Source organism: Acyrthosiphon pisum, chromosome X (genome assembly GCF_005508785.2).
Source record: "Acyrthosiphon pisum isolate AL4f chromosome X, pea_aphid_22Mar2018_4r6ur, whole genome shotgun sequence".
Lineage (NCBI taxonomy): Eukaryota > Metazoa > Arthropoda > Insecta > Hemiptera > Aphididae > Acyrthosiphon > Acyrthosiphon pisum.
In genome coordinates this window covers 127,631,162-127,654,432 of record NC_042493.1, presented here as the reverse complement: position 1 = coordinate 127,654,432, position 23,271 = coordinate 127,631,162, and the positions used below count along the sequence as shown (strand labels likewise).

Genomic DNA, 23,271 nt, shown 5'->3' with positions numbered 1-23,271 from the left:
TTTAGTTTCGATTTTAGATTCTGTTCATATCAGCTAAATTTCTGTCGCATCTATTAAAATAACAATGCCCAAGCCCAAATGGCTAACCTTTAGCTATTGTTTATACTTTTTAAATCAAAAAATACTAAAAATCCACCCAAGAAATAACATAATAAGCCAATAAATTGTCATACTTTTGGATATTAAAATTTTTTTTGAATTTATTGAAAATCGATTTGATTATGATAATGATTACGATTTTGATATAAATTATCGATTTTGAAAATCATTATCAAGCCTCTACGATTTCGATATTACTTTTGATTTTTTAAAAGATTTTTTAACGATTTTTATTGATATTTAAAATCGATTTCAAGCCCTGATATAATGTATGGTCAACGTCTAATATTTTTATTTTTTAATACTTTACATTGTAAACCTGATAAAAATTATGTAGTAATGCAGTTGTAGTATTAAAAATGATCATTTGTTTGCATGTGGATTTTGAGTGAACATACCTACGCTATTTAGTTATTATTTTAATAATTATTTTGTATATTATAATATTCAACTTAATAATAATAAAAATGAATAAGAAAATAAATGGCCATTTGTAAATCTGATTAAGGACAATTTTGAAACGTTTAAGTAGAAATTTAAAAGTAACACACACACATTATCAAATCAATACATTTATTAAAGCTCCGCTCAGAATCTAAAATTATTATATATTATAATACACAATTTGTCTATTATAATGTATTTAAAATTAAAGTAAAACTTACTTTCTTTTTTTCACTGTTTGTTGCAAAAAATTTAATGCATCGGCATATACATATTTTTTTTTTTGAAGTTCCTTCAGCACCACTTTTTCCCTGGTTGATATATTTCGAGTAATTATCACGAATATGACGCCACGTATTTTTCATTTATTTTACTATTAAGTTATTAAAACAAAATTAAAAATGCATAAGAATTATGAAGTAGTAATAATTGTAGGTATTAATAGTAGGTAGATAATAATAAACTGCAATAATTAGGTCGGTGATTTATAATAAAATAAAACAGTCATAACCTTATATAGTAATTATAAAAAATTGTTTTTAATTTAAGGTTTTTATCTACTGGCACAAGTTTTGGTGCATTACAATTTGATTTTTACATTGCTCGGAGTACTATTGGGGAAATCGTAAAAGAGACATGTACGATTTTATGGATGGTTTTACAACCGAAAGAAATGCCAGAGCCTTCAACAGAAAGATGGGTTGAAATTGCAAATACTTTTTATGATAAGACTAATTTTCCAAACTGCTTAGGGGCAATAGATGGTAAGCATATTCGATGTAAAGGTCCAAACAATTCAGGCTCATTATACTTCAACTACAAAAAGTACTTTTCGATTGTGTTGATGGCGATTGCTGATGCCAACTTATGTTTCATTGCAATTGATTTTGGTGCCTATGGGAAAGAGGGTGATTCAAATGTATTTAAAGAGAGTTGTTTTGGAAAAAAACTTTATTCAAATCAACTCAAACTACCAGAATTAGCAAATTTACCAAACACAAATGAACATCCTCAGCCTTTTGTATTTATCGGAGACGAGGCATTCGCCTTACATTCGAACTTATTAAGACCATACCCAGGACGTGGTCTTAATGATACTAAACGGGTATTCAACTATAGGCTATCAAGGGCAAGAAGGACGGTAGAATGTACCTTTGGTGTTCTGGCTAATAAATGGCGTGTCTTACATACACCAATACAATTTGAGCCTGATTTTGTGGACGAAATAATTAAATCGTGTTGTGTTCTACACAACTTTGTTCGAAGAAGGGATGGCTTCAATAACGAAGATACAGAGACCAATATGTTGGATGATATTGAAGTTCGTGGTACTGGTGCTCGTACTCAAGGTACAGAAGTTAGAGACTACTTCGCAAAATATTTCATGGGACCTGGATCTGTGCCATTCCAATTTCAAAAAATTTAATTTTCATCAAATTTTTTATTTACCTTATTTAATTTTTCTATTTAAAAAAAATAGTATTATTTGTACATATTTTTTTTTATTTAAAATAAATTGTACATAGGTACAATTATAAAACATCTTTTAACAGTAAACGTTTATACATTTATATTTAAGTATTTAAGTACTTAATTCCATAATATACATAGAATCAAATGGCGTATAACATTTTTTTAAACCTTATTTTTTAATAATACGAATAATTATGTGTTATTTCCTTACCTCGTTCATCTTTTGCATTTTTTTCCAGCTCATTCCAATCTAAATACATCGAGCTTCCGATGTCCATCCAACTTTTGAGCTTAAGGTGTTTGTCCGAGTATTCTCTGGAGCCCATTTCCCATATCGAATTCTGGTTTTGGATACATTGAATAAATTTATCTGTTCTATCAATGCCAAACATGATAATTGATAAATTTATTCAATAAAAAAATAATTAAAAAAATCACAATTTCGAAAACCGCAGTCCGGTTAAACGCACCAATGTGACAAGTATGATATAAAATAATGTGTTTTGATTATTTCATCCGTCTATCCCTTTCCGTTTTCAACGCATCATGTGCCGTTTCGACCGGTCGACGCATAACCGGACATGTTCGTACAGGAATAGTGTGGCGGGTTAAATTTAAATCAATGTGTTTTGATAAACCGGATGACCGGTGCGTTTTCACCGGTCCGGTGAAACCGGAGTAGTGTGGCTGGGCTTTTAGATTCTGGGCGGAGAGATAAATGTATTGATTTTACAATGATGTATGTTTTATTTTTTTATTTATGTCTGTGTACACAACAAGTAGTCGAAATAATGCTTCGATTTTCAACTTCGGTATCTTGTTCGATGGGAAAGTGAATCTAGTTGGTACATCGGTCATAATTTGAAATTCCCATTAACTTTTAAAAGTGCCGAGAAAAACAAAAAAAAAATTAAGGAAAACCAGGAATTTTTCGGCAAAGTCGATTTTGGTTTTCACTGATTGTTTATATAAGTTTTTTTTTATACGCATTACAATTTTCAAAATTTCTTGATTAGTATTTAACTGTTTATGGATATTTCAGTTTCCAATATGTTCAGTTTTTTTCCTATAAATGTCAATAAAATTTGTATAAAATTCTTTATTTGTTGGGTAAAAAAGTTTAAAAATTTAATATGAGTTCCTAATACATTGTTACAATAGTAGTTAAAAAATATTAAAAATACATAGTTACAATTTTTTTTTTTATAAGCATTTAAAGTTCATATCATAAGAAATTACGTAAAAATCACGAAAATATGCACATTATTTAGTATTAGAAATTCATAAAAAGTTTTCTTTTTAAATCTAAGATTTGAAAATGTAATAATACAATTTTGAAAATATTTTGACTCTTTTTAAGCTGTTTACGAACATTATCAGTAATGACATATAAAACATAATTCTGTATTGATTTTTTTATTTTAACAAAACCAAAAACCAGTGAGAGTCCTTCCTCATCGTGGTGTCCTCCGGGTAATGCTCAATGGCTATCATAAAAATAATATCTCTATGGGCACAATTTACTACATTGAAATGTATTATGAAAATCTCCTTCCGTGAATTACATACAATAGTTCTACATAGTATAAGTTAATTATAGATTCTTAAAAATGCATAATTTCAAAATGAAAATATGAAATTTAACTTAAATTTAATATTGTATTTATCTAAACAATAGTTATTTATATTTTATTCAAAACTTAAAAAGTAAAATAGTGCCACAATTTTAGACATTATTTTTCTTATAAATAAGAATCATTTTATCTCACACATTTTAGAATTTAGATTATGAATAAACAAAAAAAAAGTCATGAGGCATTTTTTATATTAGAATTTTCTATATACAATAACATTTTTAAAATTATTTGACTCTTTTTGAGCTGTTAACGGATATTGTCAGTTTTAAATTTTTTTAGTTTTTTTTTCTATAAATATCAATAAAGTTTTATGTGTTGTGCCAAAAAGTGTTAAAATTAATACAAGGCTCCTGATATATTGTTACAATAGCAGTTGAAAAATATTAAAAATACATAAGCACAATTTTTTTTTATAAGCATTTAAAGATCGAATTTTGACAACATTTATCAAGTTTAAAATTGAATAATTATTTCGTAGTTAAAAATATATAAAATGTTCAACTTTTATATCTAAGAATTTAAAATTTAAAACAAGATTCCACGTAAGTAGTTAATTCTGTTATCAACAAATCTAAAAAAATACATAAGCACAGTTTATTTTTATAGTTATTTAAGGCTCAAATGTAGACAAAATTAGGTACATATTAAAAAAGCTGGAATAACTATTTTAGTTATTTTGTTGTGATTGTCTAATATTATTCGTGGGTACTTGAAACTTCTAAAGTATACTATTATATATCTATGAAAGTATCACGATTTGTTGTTGATGTATAACGCGTTATAAGTAGGTACCTAATGGATATTGTGATAAGATTAATTTGAATTTATTATAGATACTTATTATTGGTCAATTTTTTTTTTAATACCATATAGATAAGTATATCGCGAGCCACCAAATATATTAATAAAAATTGAAGAGCCAAGATGTAAAAAAACAAAAGGTCATATTATTATATATTATATGACCTTTTTTTTTTTACATCTTGGCTCTTACTAATATATTTTAATATTAGTTCATGGCTTAGAAACAAACACAATTTGTACAAAGTTGTATTTTTATACATCAAAGTGATACAAAATATATTCTGCTTCAGTATATGAAATTTCAAATGTTGTTATTCGATAAAAAAAATAAAAACATACAAATTACGATTAAAAATTGTGAACAAATTTAAATTTTCATGATAATTAAGTCAAGTTACTTAACTTACTCAAGTTACTTATTTTTAAAAGTAAATTTAAGACCGTAGAAGTTAATTAAACATTTAGTTGAAACCTAACTAGTAATTTTAAATTATCATTCTATAATACCTAATTGTACGTATGGTAAATAAATTATTTTAATAAATTCTAAGACATGGTTTTAAAGTTATGAATAATATGAATACACTTTAAATAATTTATTATTTTATAAACAATTAATCTAAACATTTAAATCACAGGTATGCCACTTGGGGAAAAAAGAAGGTCTTTACAGAATGCTATACTAAATACTCTACAGAACAGTTTTGAAGAGTTCTCTGAAAGGTCTATGCAATGCGATGCTACACGCTGTCTCTGTCCTCATGAAGGAAAATGTAACTTTAAAGATGAATTGTAAGTAATTTGTTTTAATTATAATCATAATTTTAATTTTACGCACCTAAGTTAAATATTAGGTACAGTAAATCAATAGAATACTCATTAAATCATTAGCACCAACCTAAATTGTTTGAAATATCTGTGAAATTGACATATTAAAGTATATTAATTAATTCAAACCATTTTCACTATAAATGTTCAACTTGTTGTATCTATAAAATAAATTATGTATGTAGAATAATATCCCTAACTCTGTTTATATTTTATATTTCTAACCATCGTCTAACCATTTTATAAATCAATAATAAATTATCTTCCAAACTTCCATTTCACTTTGTGTTTCATTCCATTGGTATCAAATTAGGTATAAATTATTCAATACAGTGCTGACGTAGAGCAATAGCTAAGATAACTTATTAAAATCACCATTACGCTCAACTCTGACAATACCAATAGGTGGGAAGCAGCCTTAAAAAAGTTGAGACTCGCTGATAACTTAACTTAACCTACTAAATAATCAATTATTTAAATTAAAATTTCCATTGAAATAATATATTTTATAATTTATTTTGGATTGGTTAATAAATTAAAAACTTGGTTTGTAGGTTCTATTATTTTATTTACATTTACTTAAAATTCAACTCTATTACTTTCGCTCGGCTGTCCGTCCGTCTGTCTGTCACCAGGCTGTATCTCATGAATCATGAAAGTAAGAAAATTGAAATTTTCACAGATTATGTATTTCCGTGGATGCTATAATAACAAATACTAAAAAAGGGAGAGGAGCAACCCCGGTAGGTGCTAAAACGGGAATTTTGAGATTTTAGATCGAAATTTTTGTTTATAAATGGTTGCCATGAGTGACGTCGTATAAAATGATTCGTTCTATAAATTTCAATACAGAATTATAATGAATCGTTTTAAGTCGTTGCCACGGGCACAAACAAACCATTTATCTTATAAATTTTGTTTAAAAACATGAAAATAATGTTAATTAATGTGAGAAGTATAGTATATTATAGTTAGTTTTATCAATAAAATACAAACCTATGCATAGTATTCTTATATTTTTTATTTACCTACAACCATTTAAATACAAAATACATTACATAAAGTTTCTATTCAAGAGATGAAAATATTGAATATTGAATTATGGTACCGAACGCTTCGTGCGCTAGTCCGAATCGCACTTGGCCGGCTATTTTTGTTTTTATTGTATCATCGACATGTATTATTGATAATACCTTTCAATAATAACCAGCATTGAATAACATGACGATAGAAACTTTTCATACTTACATAAACTTATCAGAATAAAAAAGTTCTATCGAACTACAACTATAATCATGATTCAGTAATTTTTCATGACATAGAACCTTTTCATTTTCTGTATCTCACTAAGTATTGTATGTAGAAACACCGTGAAAAAAATGGACATAGAACCTTTTAATTCTCATCCCACCAACAGCCAACTGGTACTATTATGATAATCCAGTTACGTAGGTAACTATATCGGGAATTCAGCAATCATTACCATGGATATAAAGTAGGTATAAACATTAAATACAAATCTTTGTTAACACATTTACAAATCCAACACAACTTAAATTTTATATTCTTTTTAAAACTTTTCAACAAATAAATTTACATAAATAATACTCAATACGAAAATCGAAAGAACACATAATGAATTCTAATAATAACTACACTAGCAAAAGAAGTTCACTTTTAACTCGGTAAGAAACCATTTTGAAATCAAAAAGATAGAACTAAATTTTATACATATTTCACTCTTAATATGCCTAAAATAATATTATCTTCACTATTAAAGTTATTGAATACAAATGAAATCATAATTAGAATAGGTGTTGACTTCGGCTACAACGAGGTACAGGAAAGTTCCACCACAAACAATACTAAAACAAATGATAAACAAGATGGTTGTAATCAAATTCTGGAATTAAAACATGAATACCAATACTCAGAACTAACAAAAATGAACAGCCTTAAGCTTAACAGCAGATACAGCCTACATTTTAAAAACTATACTGAAGAACTTTATAAAGCATTGATAAAAGAGTGCAACTATAACTTATTGAATTTAAGTACATTAAACACATTATTAGACGATGAGTCCTTGACGAGTGTCAGTAATCGAACGATGAAAGCTATAAAGGTACTTTAGGTACTTAGAATAAATAAAAGGGTTAAAACGGTTAATAAAATAAATAAACAGAATAATGTTTGAATTGTTTTTTGTTTTTTAGGATCAAAAAATATTTTCGGTATTAGGATATTTTCCAACAATTTCTGTAGAGCTGAGAAACCGTGGTTGGGTGGAAAAACGAGATCCGTACAGACCGCCTATCAATTATTTGCAATATTTAAAATCACCACGTAAATATTTTAACAAGCAGTATAATTGAATTCCTTCTTAAAACAATTTATTTATGTACGATTTAAAATTTAAGCATATATGGTTAATTGGGTCGAATCGCCCCCACTGATATCGCCAATGAATGAATACGAAGGTGCCATTGAGCGCCTAAAAAGTTTGCAATCATGGAGTATTCTTAAAAATAAAAGATCTGATTTTATTTTCGTCACAAGAAAACGCTTGATTAATTGGTCCAGTTTAAGTAAATTTACATGTGTCAGCCAGATGACAAGACACATATTTTGTACCAAAGTAAGTACTTACCTACATATTATAATAATATATACCTATTTAATATTTACAGTTAGCCATTGAACAATTCACTTGATTAATAACAAATCAGAGTAACCTTGGGGCTTGGTTCATCAAAATTAATTATGTAGTTATTAATTTTTAAAAAAGTTACTTAAAAACTTGGTTGAGAACCACCCTTCTGTATTGTTCATTTTAGACCAAAAGCATAAATAAATTGGTTGAAACCCAATGAAAAAACATGCAAATCATTATTAGATATGAATAGAAATCTTGAAAATAATATTTATATAACTTATTTTATATAAAATAATTATGTTTTTTTTTTAAATTGCTTGCTATGAAAACGTAATTGACACATCTATTTTAAATGCTTTGGTAATTAATGAGATTTTTAGTAAAATTGAATATAAACAACGCCATAACAGTTACCAAACTGATTTAGCCACGTGATTAAAGTATCTATTTTAAAATACAGGATGGTTTGGCACAATGTTTGGAATCTTACAAAAATGCTGAAACAAATTTGATGTTTCCAAGATGTCATTATATTCGAACAGAAGCAGACAGTGATGCATTTGTGGAAGATTACATTACAACAGCGTTAGTAAGCACACTGAAAATTATTGTTAAATCAATTGAGAATAATAAAAATATGTTCACTGCAGATGGCAATGTATGTATCAATTTATAGTAACTGTACAAAAATAATGAAATCATTTTTCTCATGACCACACTAGATACCATACAAACTCATTGATTTTGTAAAACGATGTGTATTAAAATTTCTGAATAAACAAAAAGCTGGCAATACTGAAACGGATATATGGAAGTTTAATAGTCAAAAAGAAGTATGGAATGAATTTATGATTCATTATAAAAAATTGACTATCGATAGTAATGCCAAATTTAATCAAGAATACACAAATGAATTAGAAGTAAATCAATGTTGTGCAATAATTATTCAGCAATATCATTTTAAAATTGATAAAAATGTTAACCTCTCTACTAAATCATTGTGTACGGAAAACGATTCTGAATGGAAACGACTATCAGCGGTATATTAGGTACTAAATACCAAATATATACCTACTTAATTATATCATATTAATAGTATATTTAATACTTCTTATCATAGTAACTTGTTTTACTATTAGTATTACGATACGTGATACTATGTAAAATAGGCCAAACTTAGTTAACTAACTAACTATTATTTTAAATTACTCACAAACTTTTTTTTTTAAAAATCTAAAAGAATCAAAAATTTTAAATGCTTATAAATAGCTTAAAATTTAAATCTAAAATTAAAAAAAAATTATACCAATAGCTAACAAACATTCGGTGCTAATAATATTGTATCTGCAGTTGTCCGTTTTGAATTACAAAAATATAATAAAATTTATTTTGTCAATAAATGGTTTTGCTTAAAAATTCCCGTTTTTTCATCTTTTTTCTTCTTTAATGTCTTTTGAAATTTTAAGGAGAAGTAATGAGACATTTTTTCTATTGTACTCCCGATTTACCATCTAGAGTCACTTTACTTCCTGAAAAGATATTAAAATTAAAGAATTTTCACTGCCCAAAAAGGTGAGAAAGGACCTGAAAATAAAAAAAAAAGTATTATTATTGTACATTCGACTACTCCACTTAGGACATAAAATGTGTAAACATTTTCTATAAAAGCTTTTGTCCGCCTGTGACATACTTATTTCCGTCTTCTGAGCTTTGGATAGTACTCCAAAAAAAGCAATGTACAAACACACATGTCTTGTATAATAAAAGAACAACTAAGTTACGTATAGGTACTTAATAATTCACTTGAAATTTAGCAAAGTGTAAAAAGCAAAATTTTTAACACCTAATCCTGCTTTCATTCGATTCTTAAAAGCATATTCCTATAATATCATACATTGATTATCAATGTATGATTTACAGTTTTAGTTAAGTATATCGTCAAAAATGATAATTTTAACAATATTATTTCTAGATTCTAAATAAATATAAGCAATATTATTTTGGTAAAATATATTGTTCTACAACATGCCCTAATTACAACTTGATATTCTAAAAATTGGTATTCTAAAACAATATCATGATTTCATTGCACTTTATAGTATGTTTTCAGAATTCGTAATCGCTTTAGGTCAATAGGTATTTCTGGTACCATATTCATTAGCTTGATATATTTTTTTTGCATTTTAAAATAGAACTAGCTGTCCCATCCGGAGTTATCCAGGCTAAAGATTTATATTTTACATTCTGAGTGGAGCGTTGAATATATTGATTTTACAATGATGTGTTTTTTTAAAAATTTTTTTTTATTTTTGTGTACCTATGTCATCACCTTTTAGGACAGTAAAAATGCTTAGATTTTCTTCGACAGTATTTTTTCTGATAGGAGAGTGAAACTAGTTGGTACTTTGCAGGGTCAAAAGTAAAATTACCCAGTAGTTTTCAAAAGCGCCGTGAGAAACAAATGAAAAATTAAGGAAGACAAGAATTTTTACGCAAAATCAGTTTTTGAGAAAATCGATTTTGGTTTTTGGTGCAACTCTAAAACAAATGACCGTAGGTACAGAAAACTTAAACTAAATGTCAAAACATTTTCTATACACCATACAATTTTCCAAATATTATTTTAAAATTATTTGGCTCTTTTTGAGCTGTTTATGGACATTGTCAGTTTTCAATTTTTTTAGTTTTTTTCTATGATTTTCAATAAAATTTTATTTGTTGGGTAAAAATAAGTAAAAATTTAATACAAGGCTCCTGATATATTGTTAAAATAGCATTTGAAAATATAAAAAATACATAGGCACTATTAGATTCGGAGCGGAGCAAGGAAGCTATTGTTTTTACAATGGTGTTTATTTTTTTATTTTTATTTTTTTATTTTTATATCCTGTATACAAAATTTCTTCCAGAAGGAGAGTTTCGATTTCAAATATAATACCTTATCTTTTAGCAAATTGGATCAAGATGGTACTTTAAAGAGGTCATTTTTCGATTTTCTCAATAGTTATTTAATTCAACGGGAAAAACCACTGGAAAATTACGAAAAAACGCTAAAAATGGGATTTTAATTTTTAATGCTTTGTTTATCACCATAAACACGAATAAAAAAATATAATATTTTAATATTAATTGAATTTACATGATAAAATAAATAATAACAAAATATAAAATATCTAGACTGACAAACTGTTTCCGCTCAGAATCGTTTTTCTTATACAATGATATTATATCATTGAATTCAAGTCTAATACAACCATTATACAATGACCAATAATTTTATTTTATAAGTATTTAAATTTCGAATTTTGACAAAACGTATCAAATTTAAAATGTAATAATTATTTTCTAATTAAAAATGTATAAAATGTTCAATTTTATATCTGAGGATTGAAAATTTAAAACAAGGTTCCACTTAAATTACTTTATTAACAATAATTTAATTAAATATATACTTAGTAATAATTAATATAGTAGGCTGACTGACTGTCTTCTCTCAGAATAATTTTTTTAGGGTTCTAAGTAATAGTCCGTCCGTCTGTCATTAGGACAGTTGCAATTTTCACAGATTATGTATTTCTGTTGCCGCTGTAATAACAAAATTAATACTAAAAATTCTAGAATATATAATATAAACAGTTTTGCCAACATGTTTATAGATGATAGTATGGATTACGGTACACTTCATGCGCGAGTCCGACTCGCACTTGGTCGGTTTTTCTTATACAATGATATTATATCATTGAATGAAAATTTAAAACCATCCATACAGTGACCCACTTATAACTTACTATACAGCAAAGCGACAACCTCTTGCTCACCTTTTTAATAAATATATTTGTACAAAATGTATATACCATATTTCTACTAATTATAATATTAATTTAATTAGATTGACAAAAAATAATAATTTGTTTTTTCGTATGCTAAAAAAATCATGTGTGAGCTACGTTTTACCTATCTACAACCTATATGAGTTGAAAAATTGAAAAATGTTTAATTGAAAACGGTCCAGTAATTTTTTGAGGTTATTATTTCGAATAAACCAACACCCAATTTTAGTTACACCTATAAGGCTATAACCCAATTTCACCTGACATAAAATTTTAAAAAAAATTGTAGATTATATTAGTCTATCTTGGATTTGGTGTACCTCAGTTGACACATAAATTTGGGTAGCTTTGTGAAATAAATCGACCAAGGTGAAAAATGTATTTGTGGAGGATTGAGTATAGCATTTGGTATAAATTGAACGTAGTTCAAACTACTCTTTTAACATTCCTAATATCTTCAAGAACAATTCGATATTTTCAAATAATCGGTAAAGTAGTTTTTGAAAATCTATATAATAGCTACTATAACTCTTATATTTATTTTATGACATAATTTCTTTATTCGAAACTATTAGCGTGCGGTGGATCCATCAAGGATGCTTTTACCTCGTCTGTCTGAGTAACTATTGGCAAACATTTAAAATACTAATATTTATTAATTAGCAACTGACAGGCAGTGGGACTTTGATAAGATCTTAATTTATTATTATATTTTTTTTTTAATTTAAATAATATGTTTTATTTGTTTGTATCAATAGTAGCCATTAATAAGCAAAGATGTCTATCGTAAATCTCAAAACTCCTGTTTGAGCACCTCTCGGAGGTGTTTTTCATCAATATTATGCATGTTATATACATATAAACTTTTCTCTTGAATCACTCAATTAATTAAAAAAAAAATCTCATCAAAAACCATTGCGTAATTTTAAGGATCTAAGCATACAGACAGAAAATGGGACTTTGTTTTATATTATGTTAAGATGATCACTTCACGTGACGTTTTCGGTAGACTATTTTAGCTACGCCAAAGATGTTTGCTGTAAACCAAGTACATTTTCAATTAAAATTACCCAGCAGTCAAAACTATATACCAAAATTAAAGTATTATTTGTGGGCTTAACTTACAAAGAATAAGATGTTTGAATTTATTAAAAGAACATTTGATTTTGTAAAAACTAATATTAATATTTATACAAGCTAACTTCTCACCCATTTTTTGAGTGGATTCTGAGCGGAGCGATGAATTGATATCCAATGATGTGTATTTTTTCTAAATTTCAAATTTTTTTTTAAATTGTTGTGTCTGTTATCGCCGTTTGGTTCAGTAAAACTACGATTTTCTACAACAGTATCTTGTTCGATGGGGAAAAGAATATAGTAAAACGTCTTGTAGTTTTCAAAAGCGCCGGGAAAAACATAAAAAAAATTAAGGAAAAATGGGAATTATTTAGTTTTCGATCAAATCCAATTTTTAGTTTTATTTTCAGTGTATGTCAATAATATTTTATTTGTTGGGTAAAATTGCGTTAAAAATTAATACAATGCTCCTGATATATTATTATTATAGTAGTTGAAAAACATTAAAAATACAAAGATACAATTTTTTTTATTAGCATTTAAATTTTAAAGTTAAAATTTTGACAAAATGTATCAAATTTAAAATTTAGTAATTATTTTGATGTTAAAAATTTATAAAATGTTCAACTTGTATAGCTAAGGACTGAAAATTAAAAACAGGGGTCCACGTAAATAGGTCGTTTACTCATATATAAATTACTTTATTCACAATAATATCATCAAATATACATAGTAATATCATATGCTGCCTGACCGTGTTCGCTCAGAATCGTTTTTCTTTTACAATTATATTATATCATTGAATTCAAATCAAACACCATCCATAACAGTGACCCACTTGTAACCTACTGTACAGCAGGTTACGAATACATCATTTCACGAATGTTGTAGTAACTATAATATGTAATCTGTGTATAGTTAGATGTATATGCAAAATGTAAATATTTACTCGAAGAAGTGAAAATATATTGTCCCCAACACTATATAGACGGGATTACCAACACATGGATCATAAAGCCCACATCAAACTGTTCTGGTCATGGCATAATATTGTCCAGAGACTTGCAGATGATAAAACAAAAAATCCCTAAATCAGATATTTCAAGAAATAATTATATTTTACAGAAATATATTGGTAAAAATAATTCGTATTAATTAATAAAAATAAAGACATAAAAACTAGCAACATCACTTTTATTTTTAGAAAGACCTCTTTTGGTTTATACGTGTAAAATTGATTTGCGACAATGGTTTTTAGTGACCAATATGAATCCAGTAGTTGTGTGGATGTATAAGTTAGTATATATTCTTTACAAAGTTTTTTTTTCTGCTATTATTATTTGTATAATAGCATCATAAAGATTACGCGCACACGACGGTTAATATAAAAAAATGTTTAAATAACCAATTTTTTATAGAGAGGGTTACGTCCGATTTTGTACTAACAGTTTCTCCATGGGAAACATGCATGAATCCATTCATCTCAGCAATGTCAGACTGCAAATTAGGTATCGAAAAATTAGGAATTCACAAGTACCTGCAGAGTGCATGTGGGATTACAGAGAACTACAAAACCATTTGAGGTATATAACATAAAATTATTACTGATATAAGGTCTCGTTCGTACGTCCATACTGCACAGATTTGAGAGGCCTCACAACCGTTGTAATATTAGTCGAAAATTGGTAATTAAGTAGTTATTATAATTCCTACAGTACGTCATAACTCATAACGTTTATCCCAATTTTCATAATGAAAAAATATTAAAACACGCCATACCAAGGAAATAACCTAGTTACATTTTATAATTTAAAAATTTAAAAATTAAATATTTAATCATAACTAAAAGTAATTTTAAAAAGGTGGGCAAGAGGGTGTCGCTCCGCTGTATACTAGGTTACACTGCACACATGGGTCACTAATATGGATTGTGTTAAATTTGAATTGTGCCTATGTATTGATTTTTCAACTACTATACTTTCACGCATTTTTACCCAACAAATAAAATTTTATTAACAATTATAGAAAAAAAAAACTAAAAAAATTGAAGTTTGAAATTGTTCATTAACAGCTCAAAACTATTTATGTATCTACATTTATTCATTTTCGAATAACAACAAAATTAGAAAATTTCTATATGAGAAATCGAGTGAGTATTCAATGTTGTAAAAATATGAACTTAAAACGCTCATTAAAATTTAATTTGACTTTCTTTTAATAAAGGTATACAAATTTATGCGAAATCTTGTATTACATTTTCAAATCTTAGATTTAAATAAAAAATTTTTTTTGAATTTCTAACCACAAAATAATTTGCACATTTTCGACATTTTTATGTATTTTGTCAAAATTTGAACTTAAAATGCTTATAAAACAAATTGTGACTATGGATTTTAATATTTTTCAAATGTCATTGTAACAATATATTAGAAGTATTAAATATTCAACCTTTTTTACCCAACAAATAAAATGTTTTTGACATTTATTGGAAAAAAACTAAAAAATTTGAAACTGATAATGTCCGTAAGCAGTTCAAAATAAATAAATTCTTTTTGAAAATTTATCGTATATTGAAATGCTATTATAAGCAACCAGTGAAAATATCATGTATCTACATTCATATTTTTAGAGATACACCAACAACTAAAATCGATATTGTTGAGACCCGATTGTGGGTAAAAATTTCCGTTTTCCTTAATTTGTATTTTGTTTTTATCTGCGCTTTTTTAAACTAATGGGAATTTAAAATGTTGACCTTATCATTTTTTAAACGTTATGGTGTATAAACATTCAGTTAAATGTTCATGTATAGTTTCTGTAGTTATTCGTTTTTGACCTCCTTAATGCACCAACTAGCTTCATTTTATCAACCAACAAGTTACTGTTGAATAAAATCGAAGCAATTTTACTGCACTAAACGGGGATAACAGACACAAAAATTCAAAATGTATTAAAAAAATTTAAAAAAAACACATCATTGTAAATCAATAAATTCATCGCTTCACTTAGAATCTAAAATGTTCTGCGGTCTAGTATAATTTTCAGAATACAAATTACTATGAGCACTATAATGTCATATTAGAATTGTTCGTTTAAGTGAAAAAAACTTATTTTTCGTGGTAATAGAATAGTTAGTTCTTAATGTTCTCATGTGAAATTCAATGGACTTGATGGAGGTGCGTAAAATAATAAGCGTATTAGTACTTCACTTATGACCATTCATAACTAACACCAGTAGCGCAACTAGGTTTTATTCAAGGATGGATGGGTCCAAAAAAATGTATTAAACTACTGTTTTTATGTTCTTTTCCTGAGTATATACTTACATTTTATTGCTTGGTTAAACAATTATCAACAATTATTTAATGTATAAGATACTAAGATACAATGAGTTTCGATGAAAATGTTAAGGAATATTAAAAAAATAAAAAATAGTAATTATAACATTAGACTATTAGTCATGGGACCCACACCCGGTACACGTACAGTGTACACTGTACACGGTCAACGGCCAAATACATATGAAGTTGATTAAAAATTGTTTTTTAGAATCAATTTTGATAAGTTAAGTCATAACCCACAAGTCGAACAAAGTCTCTTGATATCCATCTATTTAATAAAGATTTGCCTACTCACCTGAGGCAGAAATATATATTTGTTAGTACTTCTAACTTTATATTTTTTTAATTAATTAAAATAAAAAAAATAAAAAAAATTGTTAGTTAATAATGATAACAGGAATTTTTGGAATACAGACCACTTTAATTGCATGCCCCACACTCTAAATCTTAATTCTCTCCATAACGATAATTCCGACAGTTAAAATTGTCACCAAAGCCTTATATAAACGTTTCTATTCCAATCCATCTATCCGATATAATCTTCTAATTACCTGCTATCCATTCTTAATATTTCAAATTATAAAAACGGGAATACGTTTTAAAAGAACATTCGTAGTTTGCAACGACCTTCTAAATAAATAAAATCGAATAACGCAACTTGTCACAAGGCCGTGACTGATTCCTTCAACCATAAAGTAGGTCAACGTAAAATTCGTCCATCATTCGGTTTACACTTAATGAAAAAATATATAACTATTGATAATCTTTCATAATAAAAACAACACGGCACAGTCGTCATTTAATATTACACAAAGTGTGTTGTATAACACTTACATTATTAGTCTCCGTTGTGCCAAGAAGTCATATTCATATGTCTGATATATAAAATATATAATAATTGTGTAGGTTATTTCCATATAACTGAATAGTCTTACGATTACATACTTATTTCAGAAATATTGGACAAGAATACGTATGGGATGAATTAATTTTTCCCGGGATGAGCGAAAGTATTTACGCTGTGTTACAAGCTGCAACCGACACTTCGTTTTACCGGGACAATACTTTTCAGTTGTATGGAGCCGATTTCTTGATCACGGATAACTTTATCCCATATTTGATTGAGATCAATTCCATTCCCGGTCTGAATCCATCTACGAGCGTAATTGCAAATTTGGTGCCTATGCTCCTAGGTGACATTATAAAAGGTATATCATTTTTATTCCTACCGTTGTAATTTATTTGGGTACGTGTATTTCAATACTGAGTTATAATATGTTTAGTAAGAATATCTATTCGATATAGATTCTTAAAGTATAAAATTATTTGACCTCCACCAATAAATACATGTTTATATCTAAATATTTCAAATACAATTCGTTGGTATCTACAGTAGATACTTCGCCCGGGAATATATGAACAAATATAAAATACGGCCCTATATAGGTGTATCTTAGAAGAATTTAATGTACCTCAATTAACTGGAAAATCGGCATCGATGTACCTCACTTTGTGGGTGGATCTGTTTTTCCAATTATCGACCTTTTGGTTTTCGCCCAAATTACCTTTTTTACCCAAACACAAAAAAGAGTGATTTAGTTATCGTCCAAAGAAATATTATTGATAGTCAACGAAAAAACATTTTGATTACCACTTTCTACTAATATAAAAAAACACGGCATTGCCCGTGGCTTGTTAAGTTCTCGGGAATTTACTTATTATTTAGCTCTGTCAAATGTAAGGTGTACTTACAGATTTTTAACACAGTTATTTGGGTTGTTTTGATAAAATATAAAATACAGGTGTAAAATTATATTGAATCATAGTATAACTAATTTAGTTATAATATGTTTACACGGTTCCATATAATTTGATCACAGTAAGTTGGGCGTGGTAAATTGGGCGCGAGAATTTCGGCGCGGGGAATTGGTCGAGGTGTAATATTGTCGCGCGTCATATAGTCGTTTTATATTAGATCACGTCAATTTAATGATAACCTCAGTCTAAATTATGATCATTTTAAATTATCGTCGTCCATATTACGGTACCTGCCTAAATTATAGGTAAAATGATAGGCTCGTGATTAGATAAAAAATATCCTATAATGTGTTATGTTCACATTTGAACCTTCTTTTACTGTCAGTCTATCGTCAACGCTTTGTACGCTTTGTTGCGATTTGTACCCGCTTTATACAATTATACAGTGAAAAAAATTTAAATCCATTGATGATTAAGGCTGATTTTGAAAAAGCTGCCATGAATGCAGCCCTATTTGTATACCCAAATACTAAAATTCAAGGTTTTTTTTTTCATCTTGGACAGTCAATTTGGTGGCATATTCAAAATATAGGGTTAAGTAATAAATATTCTACTGACCCAGAATTTTCCCTTAATATTTGGAAAATACTGGCATTAGCATAATATTATTAAATATTATTTACCCGAAAATCTTGTTGAAGATAGTTTCGAAAACATTCTTCAAACAGAATTTTATAAAAGCAACGAGGAACTCTTGTCCAACTTTATAATTTACTTTGAGGATACATATATTGGTCGCGTTAACAGAAAAGTACGAAAGACACCTCCACTGTTTCCTATTGCAATATGGAATTGTTATTTTTTAATTGAAAAAGATATTCCACGTACAAATAATGCAGTAGAAGGCTGGCACAATTCTTTCAATTCGTTGTTAAATTCAGTTCATCCATCTATTTGGATTTTCATTAACGCGTTGAAAAATAAAATAATATAAACCTTTTTAAAGACGAACAGTTACTTTCTGGAAATCATTACCTAAAAAGAAAAAATATAAAGATTCTGCAATTCGTCTTCGAAAATTAACCTCAACATTTGACCCAAATACTACTAATATTCAAAATTATTTACGTGGGATAGCCGTTAATTTCTAGTTGCAATTTTAATTTAGAACTTTATTTATATACATTTTTGTTATTAATATTATTAGCTATCTGTGGCACAATTTAATTTATACCTTATTAAAAATCTAAAACTATTTTTACTTATTTGCTTTAAATTATATTTTATACTAAGTTATGTGTACTTCATTTAAACTAGGTATTTATTGATTATTATATTAAATTGTACATATATAGACATGTATCACTCGCCGAAATGACGTGCGACGATATTACACCGACGCCCAATTTACCGCACCCAATTTAACGCGCCCAAATTACCACAACCAATTTACCGCGATGTATTTACGTGACACCTGTTTACACAGAGTTGGTGTACATGCACTAATGCTGATGTTTCATCTCGGGTTCTGCTCCTATATGAATATACAAATTTATATTTGCTGTAACTTTAATAGACTATAAAAATAAACTTAAATGTTCGTAAAATTTCGTAGGGGGAAGCTATAGGCCCCTAGCACCCCCTAGCCAAGTCACTGGTGTACATACTACATAGAAAAAAAAAATTAGATTTCCTATTTCCGAAAAAAAATTCCTGCGTCCATCCCTAAAAGGTGATTTTTTTTTTAAATCTCTTCTCTGCCCAAACTTTTGTTTTAGTGACGGTGGACTACAAAAACAACACGAACGCTGACACAGGACTGTTTGTTAAAGTTGTGCCGGAAAAGTGGAAACCAACCTCAGCGGCCGCGGTGGACAGCGGGAATCCATTCAATTCGTCAGCGGCCGGGACTGCCAACTACCATACACCGTTCACGTTTGACTACCACCGCCGGTTGGTGTCACTACGACTTCATAGGTAAAAAAAAGAATATGTCAACGTAAGCAGGCTCTAATTCCGCCAATTTCACTGTAATTAATCGTTGAACCTAACTCGCACACCGCATAATATCCGACGAAATAATCTCGTAAGTCGATTTGTTCTTAATTTACAAGTGTCGTTCGCGTTTGTCTAACATTGACCGTGATTATCAGTCACTGCTATATAGTGTACGGTTAATTTTTGTGTAAAAATAATTCTATACAAAATGGTTAAATAAAATATATATTGTCAACCATTTTTGAAAAAACTTAAAATACAATTAAGTAATAACAGAATTTGATTGTACAGTTGTCTTTAAAAATTTAATTTAAATTATTAACACAAAATTAATATTTGTAAGTTATTAAATCAATTTCGTTCATCTAATTCGATCAGAGATGATACATTTTATAGTTTATACCAAACTATAATTATTATATTAATAAGTTACAAGTACCTATAGGCTATAACTTAGGCTATAAGTTATAAATTATAACCAACCTCACTGAAATTTGTTCAAAGTATTTATTTATGAAGTGCATTATAGTGGCCTAAACCAATGTTATCTTCATTTTAGTTTTTAAAAATTAGGAGTTATTATACAATCCAAAAATTGTATTTCATATATGTTTAATAAATGATAATTAATTATACTACTCACTAGTCACTGATCACAAATAAACAATATATAGAATTTTTTTTATAAACCTAAGGCGTGTTTTCTCAGAGGTAACGAAAGCAAATAGTTGCTGACTGTTTACTGATACCTGCCACCTGATAAGCATATAGCATATTATGAAGTTTGTTAATTTCCAAAAGCTAATATTTACTATCGAGTGTATCAAAAGCACTAAACCGTTGAACAAGTCAGTAAATGATAGGATCAAAAATTTTAGTCAACACTTTTTACATAAAATTATTGGCAAAACGATGTTTAGTAAACCGTTTGTACTCAGTACATACCTTCTGAAAAACACGTTTATTATTTAATTGAGAATGAAGCAATTTATTTCTACTAAAACGTAATGATAATTTAGCTAATAGTCATAATTCGAATATAGCTTGATTTAATGGTATTTTTCATAGGACTAAAAATATTAGTCGAACTAAAATGAGGATTTAAAATATTTTGATATATCAATAATATAATCGTACCTACATATCACACTTAAATAATATAACTTATTACAAATTATATTATAATTTTTTTTTGTATTATAATTTTTTAACGTTTATATAAATAATATAATAGGTAGGTACAATGCATATTATACTTAAGTATAGACTATAGACAATAAACAAAAATGTATTTTATTTAATTATAAAAAATTCTCGAAATAATAATTGTATTATTTACTTTTTTTTGAAATATAGGTACAATGTATACAAATTCGCACAATAAGTACCTATCAATATATGACTCAAGGATGGAAAGTTTTGAAAAATTTAAATACTTTTTTAATTATATTTTATTTTTGGTAAAAATGTTTAAGCCATAATTATTTTTTTAAAATAGTTATGTAAATTTCATAGCTAATGGCGGGCAGGAAAAAATCAAAAACATGATGTACTCTTTGGTAGGTACGTTAGAAAAATTTCACATCCATGAAGTTGTTCTGTGAAAATGTTGTGTTTTTTTTTACCTATGTAGCCGTAGTACCCCCACCCGAACGGTGTCTGGTTGGCAGTCCCGGCCACAGATGAATTGAATGGATTACCGCTGTCCACCTGGCCACTGAGGTTGGTTTCCACTTTTCCAGCACAACTTTTACAAACAATCCAGTGTCGGCGTTTAGTTTTCTGTTGTAGTCCACCGTCACCACACAAAGGTATTAAGCAGAGAAGAGATTAAAAAAAAAATGTATGTTTGTTCATTTATTCCCTAGCGAAGTCAGATTATCTATCGATACCATAAAATTGTATTTGAAATATTTTGATATAAACATGTATTGGTGGAGGTTTAATAATTTAATATTTTAAGAATCCGCGTATTGAATGAATATTCTTGCACTACTCATTATAACTCAGTATTAAACAGTGATATTGAGAATTGAGTTCATACTATTTTTATGTGTTTGAATTGAGTCCAGGGTATTATCTTCATATCTTTGCATTAAGTTCGTATAGATAAAATGTCATAACTACCTGTTAAGCCGGTTACCTTCAAACTTGCTCATCATATATGATACGCATCGATAACGGATATTCATAAACGGCCCAAAGGTTTGGAGTGATTTTTCAGCAACCACTAACAGTTGTGAAAGTTTTCATGCAAAATTAAATGCCTATTTTCATTAGGGGTATCCAAATATTTTTATTCTTTTCCAGGACACTCTTCTGGGAATACAGTCCGATACATATATTAAACTAAGAAGCAAGGCCAAGAGACCATGTAAAAAAACATTAAAAAAAGAAAATTTTTCACGGGAGCAGACAAACAAAGACATAAATATACAAATTGACGGATTTGACTTTTTAAAATCTGTATCATTTAAATGTTTACCAGCAACTATTTAACTATCAACATTATTATATTGCACGTCATAATTTCTTTATAATTATTATTATTATATGGTTAAACATTTATATTTAGGTAATTATTGACATAATATTATACTACACATAATTATTATTTTACCCAAAACATTACACTTGCTAGGTATACAATTATATACCTTTCACAATGTCATCTAGTGACACCATATATTTGTTACGCTGAATTTATGAAATTGCCGATTACATGAAATCGGCAGAAAAATTGCTGATTTCATGAAATGAGCAACGCTGTTGCCGACAGCGTGAAATCGGCAAGACCATTCTTAAAAAAATCTATATATACAAAAATGATTGTGCATTTTGAATAAATTTTATAACTTAAGATCCACCGAACCGATTTCGATAAAAATTTCAGGGCATATTAAGATTGATATGTATATAGTTTCTGTGAAGTTTGTACGCTGTGCGATAAATGGTTCCGGAGTTATGGTCTTTTAAGTGCACACCTAGCGACATGGCGATATTTATTTTTGTATATATTTAAGTGGAAACCATGGAAACCATGGGAACCATGGAAATTAATTCATTTGTTTTTTTTTCGTTTTTTTTCGTCGAGCCAAATTGGACCAGCCGTTCTCGATTGATGAATTGTTATACATTATTGTCTCCATTTTTATATATATATGTCGCATCCACATAGTGAAATCACTCATTTCATGAACTGGATATCTAGATAGTGAAATTTGTCCAGATCGTGAATTTTGGACGAAAATACATCCTATGGGACATCCATTTCATGAAATGGACATTACCTATTTTCTGTACTTGGGGTAATAGTGTAAAACAAA

General features: G+C 28.0%; 2 protein-coding genes across 4 annotated transcripts; both read left to right on the top strand.

The window, feature by feature from the left end:
* The first annotated feature begins 1,216 nt into the window (after nt 1–1,216).
* LOC103308482 (protein ALP1-like) lies at nt 1,217–1,969 on the top strand. Its single transcript, XM_008181908.1, has one exon. The coding sequence runs from the start codon at nt 1,217–1,219 to the stop codon at nt 1,967–1,969; it is 753 nt and encodes a 250-aa protein (XP_008180130.1).
* Nucleotides 1,970–6,780: 4,811 nt separating this feature from the next.
* On the top strand, nt 6,781–21,968 carry LOC100569754 (tubulin glycylase 3A-like). Of its 3 annotated transcripts, none has more exons than XR_003840277.1 (12): nt 6,781–6,970; nt 7,095–7,410; nt 7,502–7,631; nt 7,706–7,923; nt 8,402–8,599; nt 8,664–8,861; nt 13,767–13,983; nt 14,053–14,143; nt 14,267–14,431; nt 17,144–17,397; nt 19,726–20,033; nt 21,302–21,968. XR_003840277.1 is itself a non-coding variant. In XM_029492797.1 (12 exons), exons 2-12 carry the CDS (start codon nt 7,231–7,233, stop codon nt 21,327–21,329), a joined length of 1,878 nt encoding a protein of 625 aa, XP_029348657.1. In that variant the 5' UTR covers nt 6,781–6,970; nt 7,100–7,230; the 3' UTR covers nt 21,330–21,968. The 3 variants fall into 3 exon arrangements, 2 of the variants coding, with proteins under 2 accessions (XP_029348657.1, XP_029348656.1); XM_029492797.1 differs by having other exon boundaries at nt 7,100–7,410; nt 19,726–19,924; XM_029492796.1 differs by having other exon boundaries at nt 19,726–19,924.
* The last annotated feature ends 1,303 nt before the right edge of the window (nt 21,969–23,271 follow it).

Coding starts and splice junctions, on each gene's coding strand:
- LOC100569754 (XM_029492796.1), top strand. CDS start 6,921: ATGAATTCTAATAATAACTACACTAGCAAAAGAAGTTCACTTTTAACT. Junction 8,862..13,766: donor AATACACAAATGAATTAGAA/GTAAATCAATGT, acceptor ATCTGTGTATAG/TTAGATGTATATGCAAAATG. Junction 14,144..14,266: donor GTAGTTGTGTGGATGTATAA/GTTAGTATATAT, acceptor AATTTTTTATAG/AGAGGGTTACGTCCGATTTT.
- LOC103308482 (XM_008181908.1), top strand. CDS start 1,217: ATGCCAGAGCCTTCAACAGAAAGATGGGTTGAAATTGCAAATACTTTT.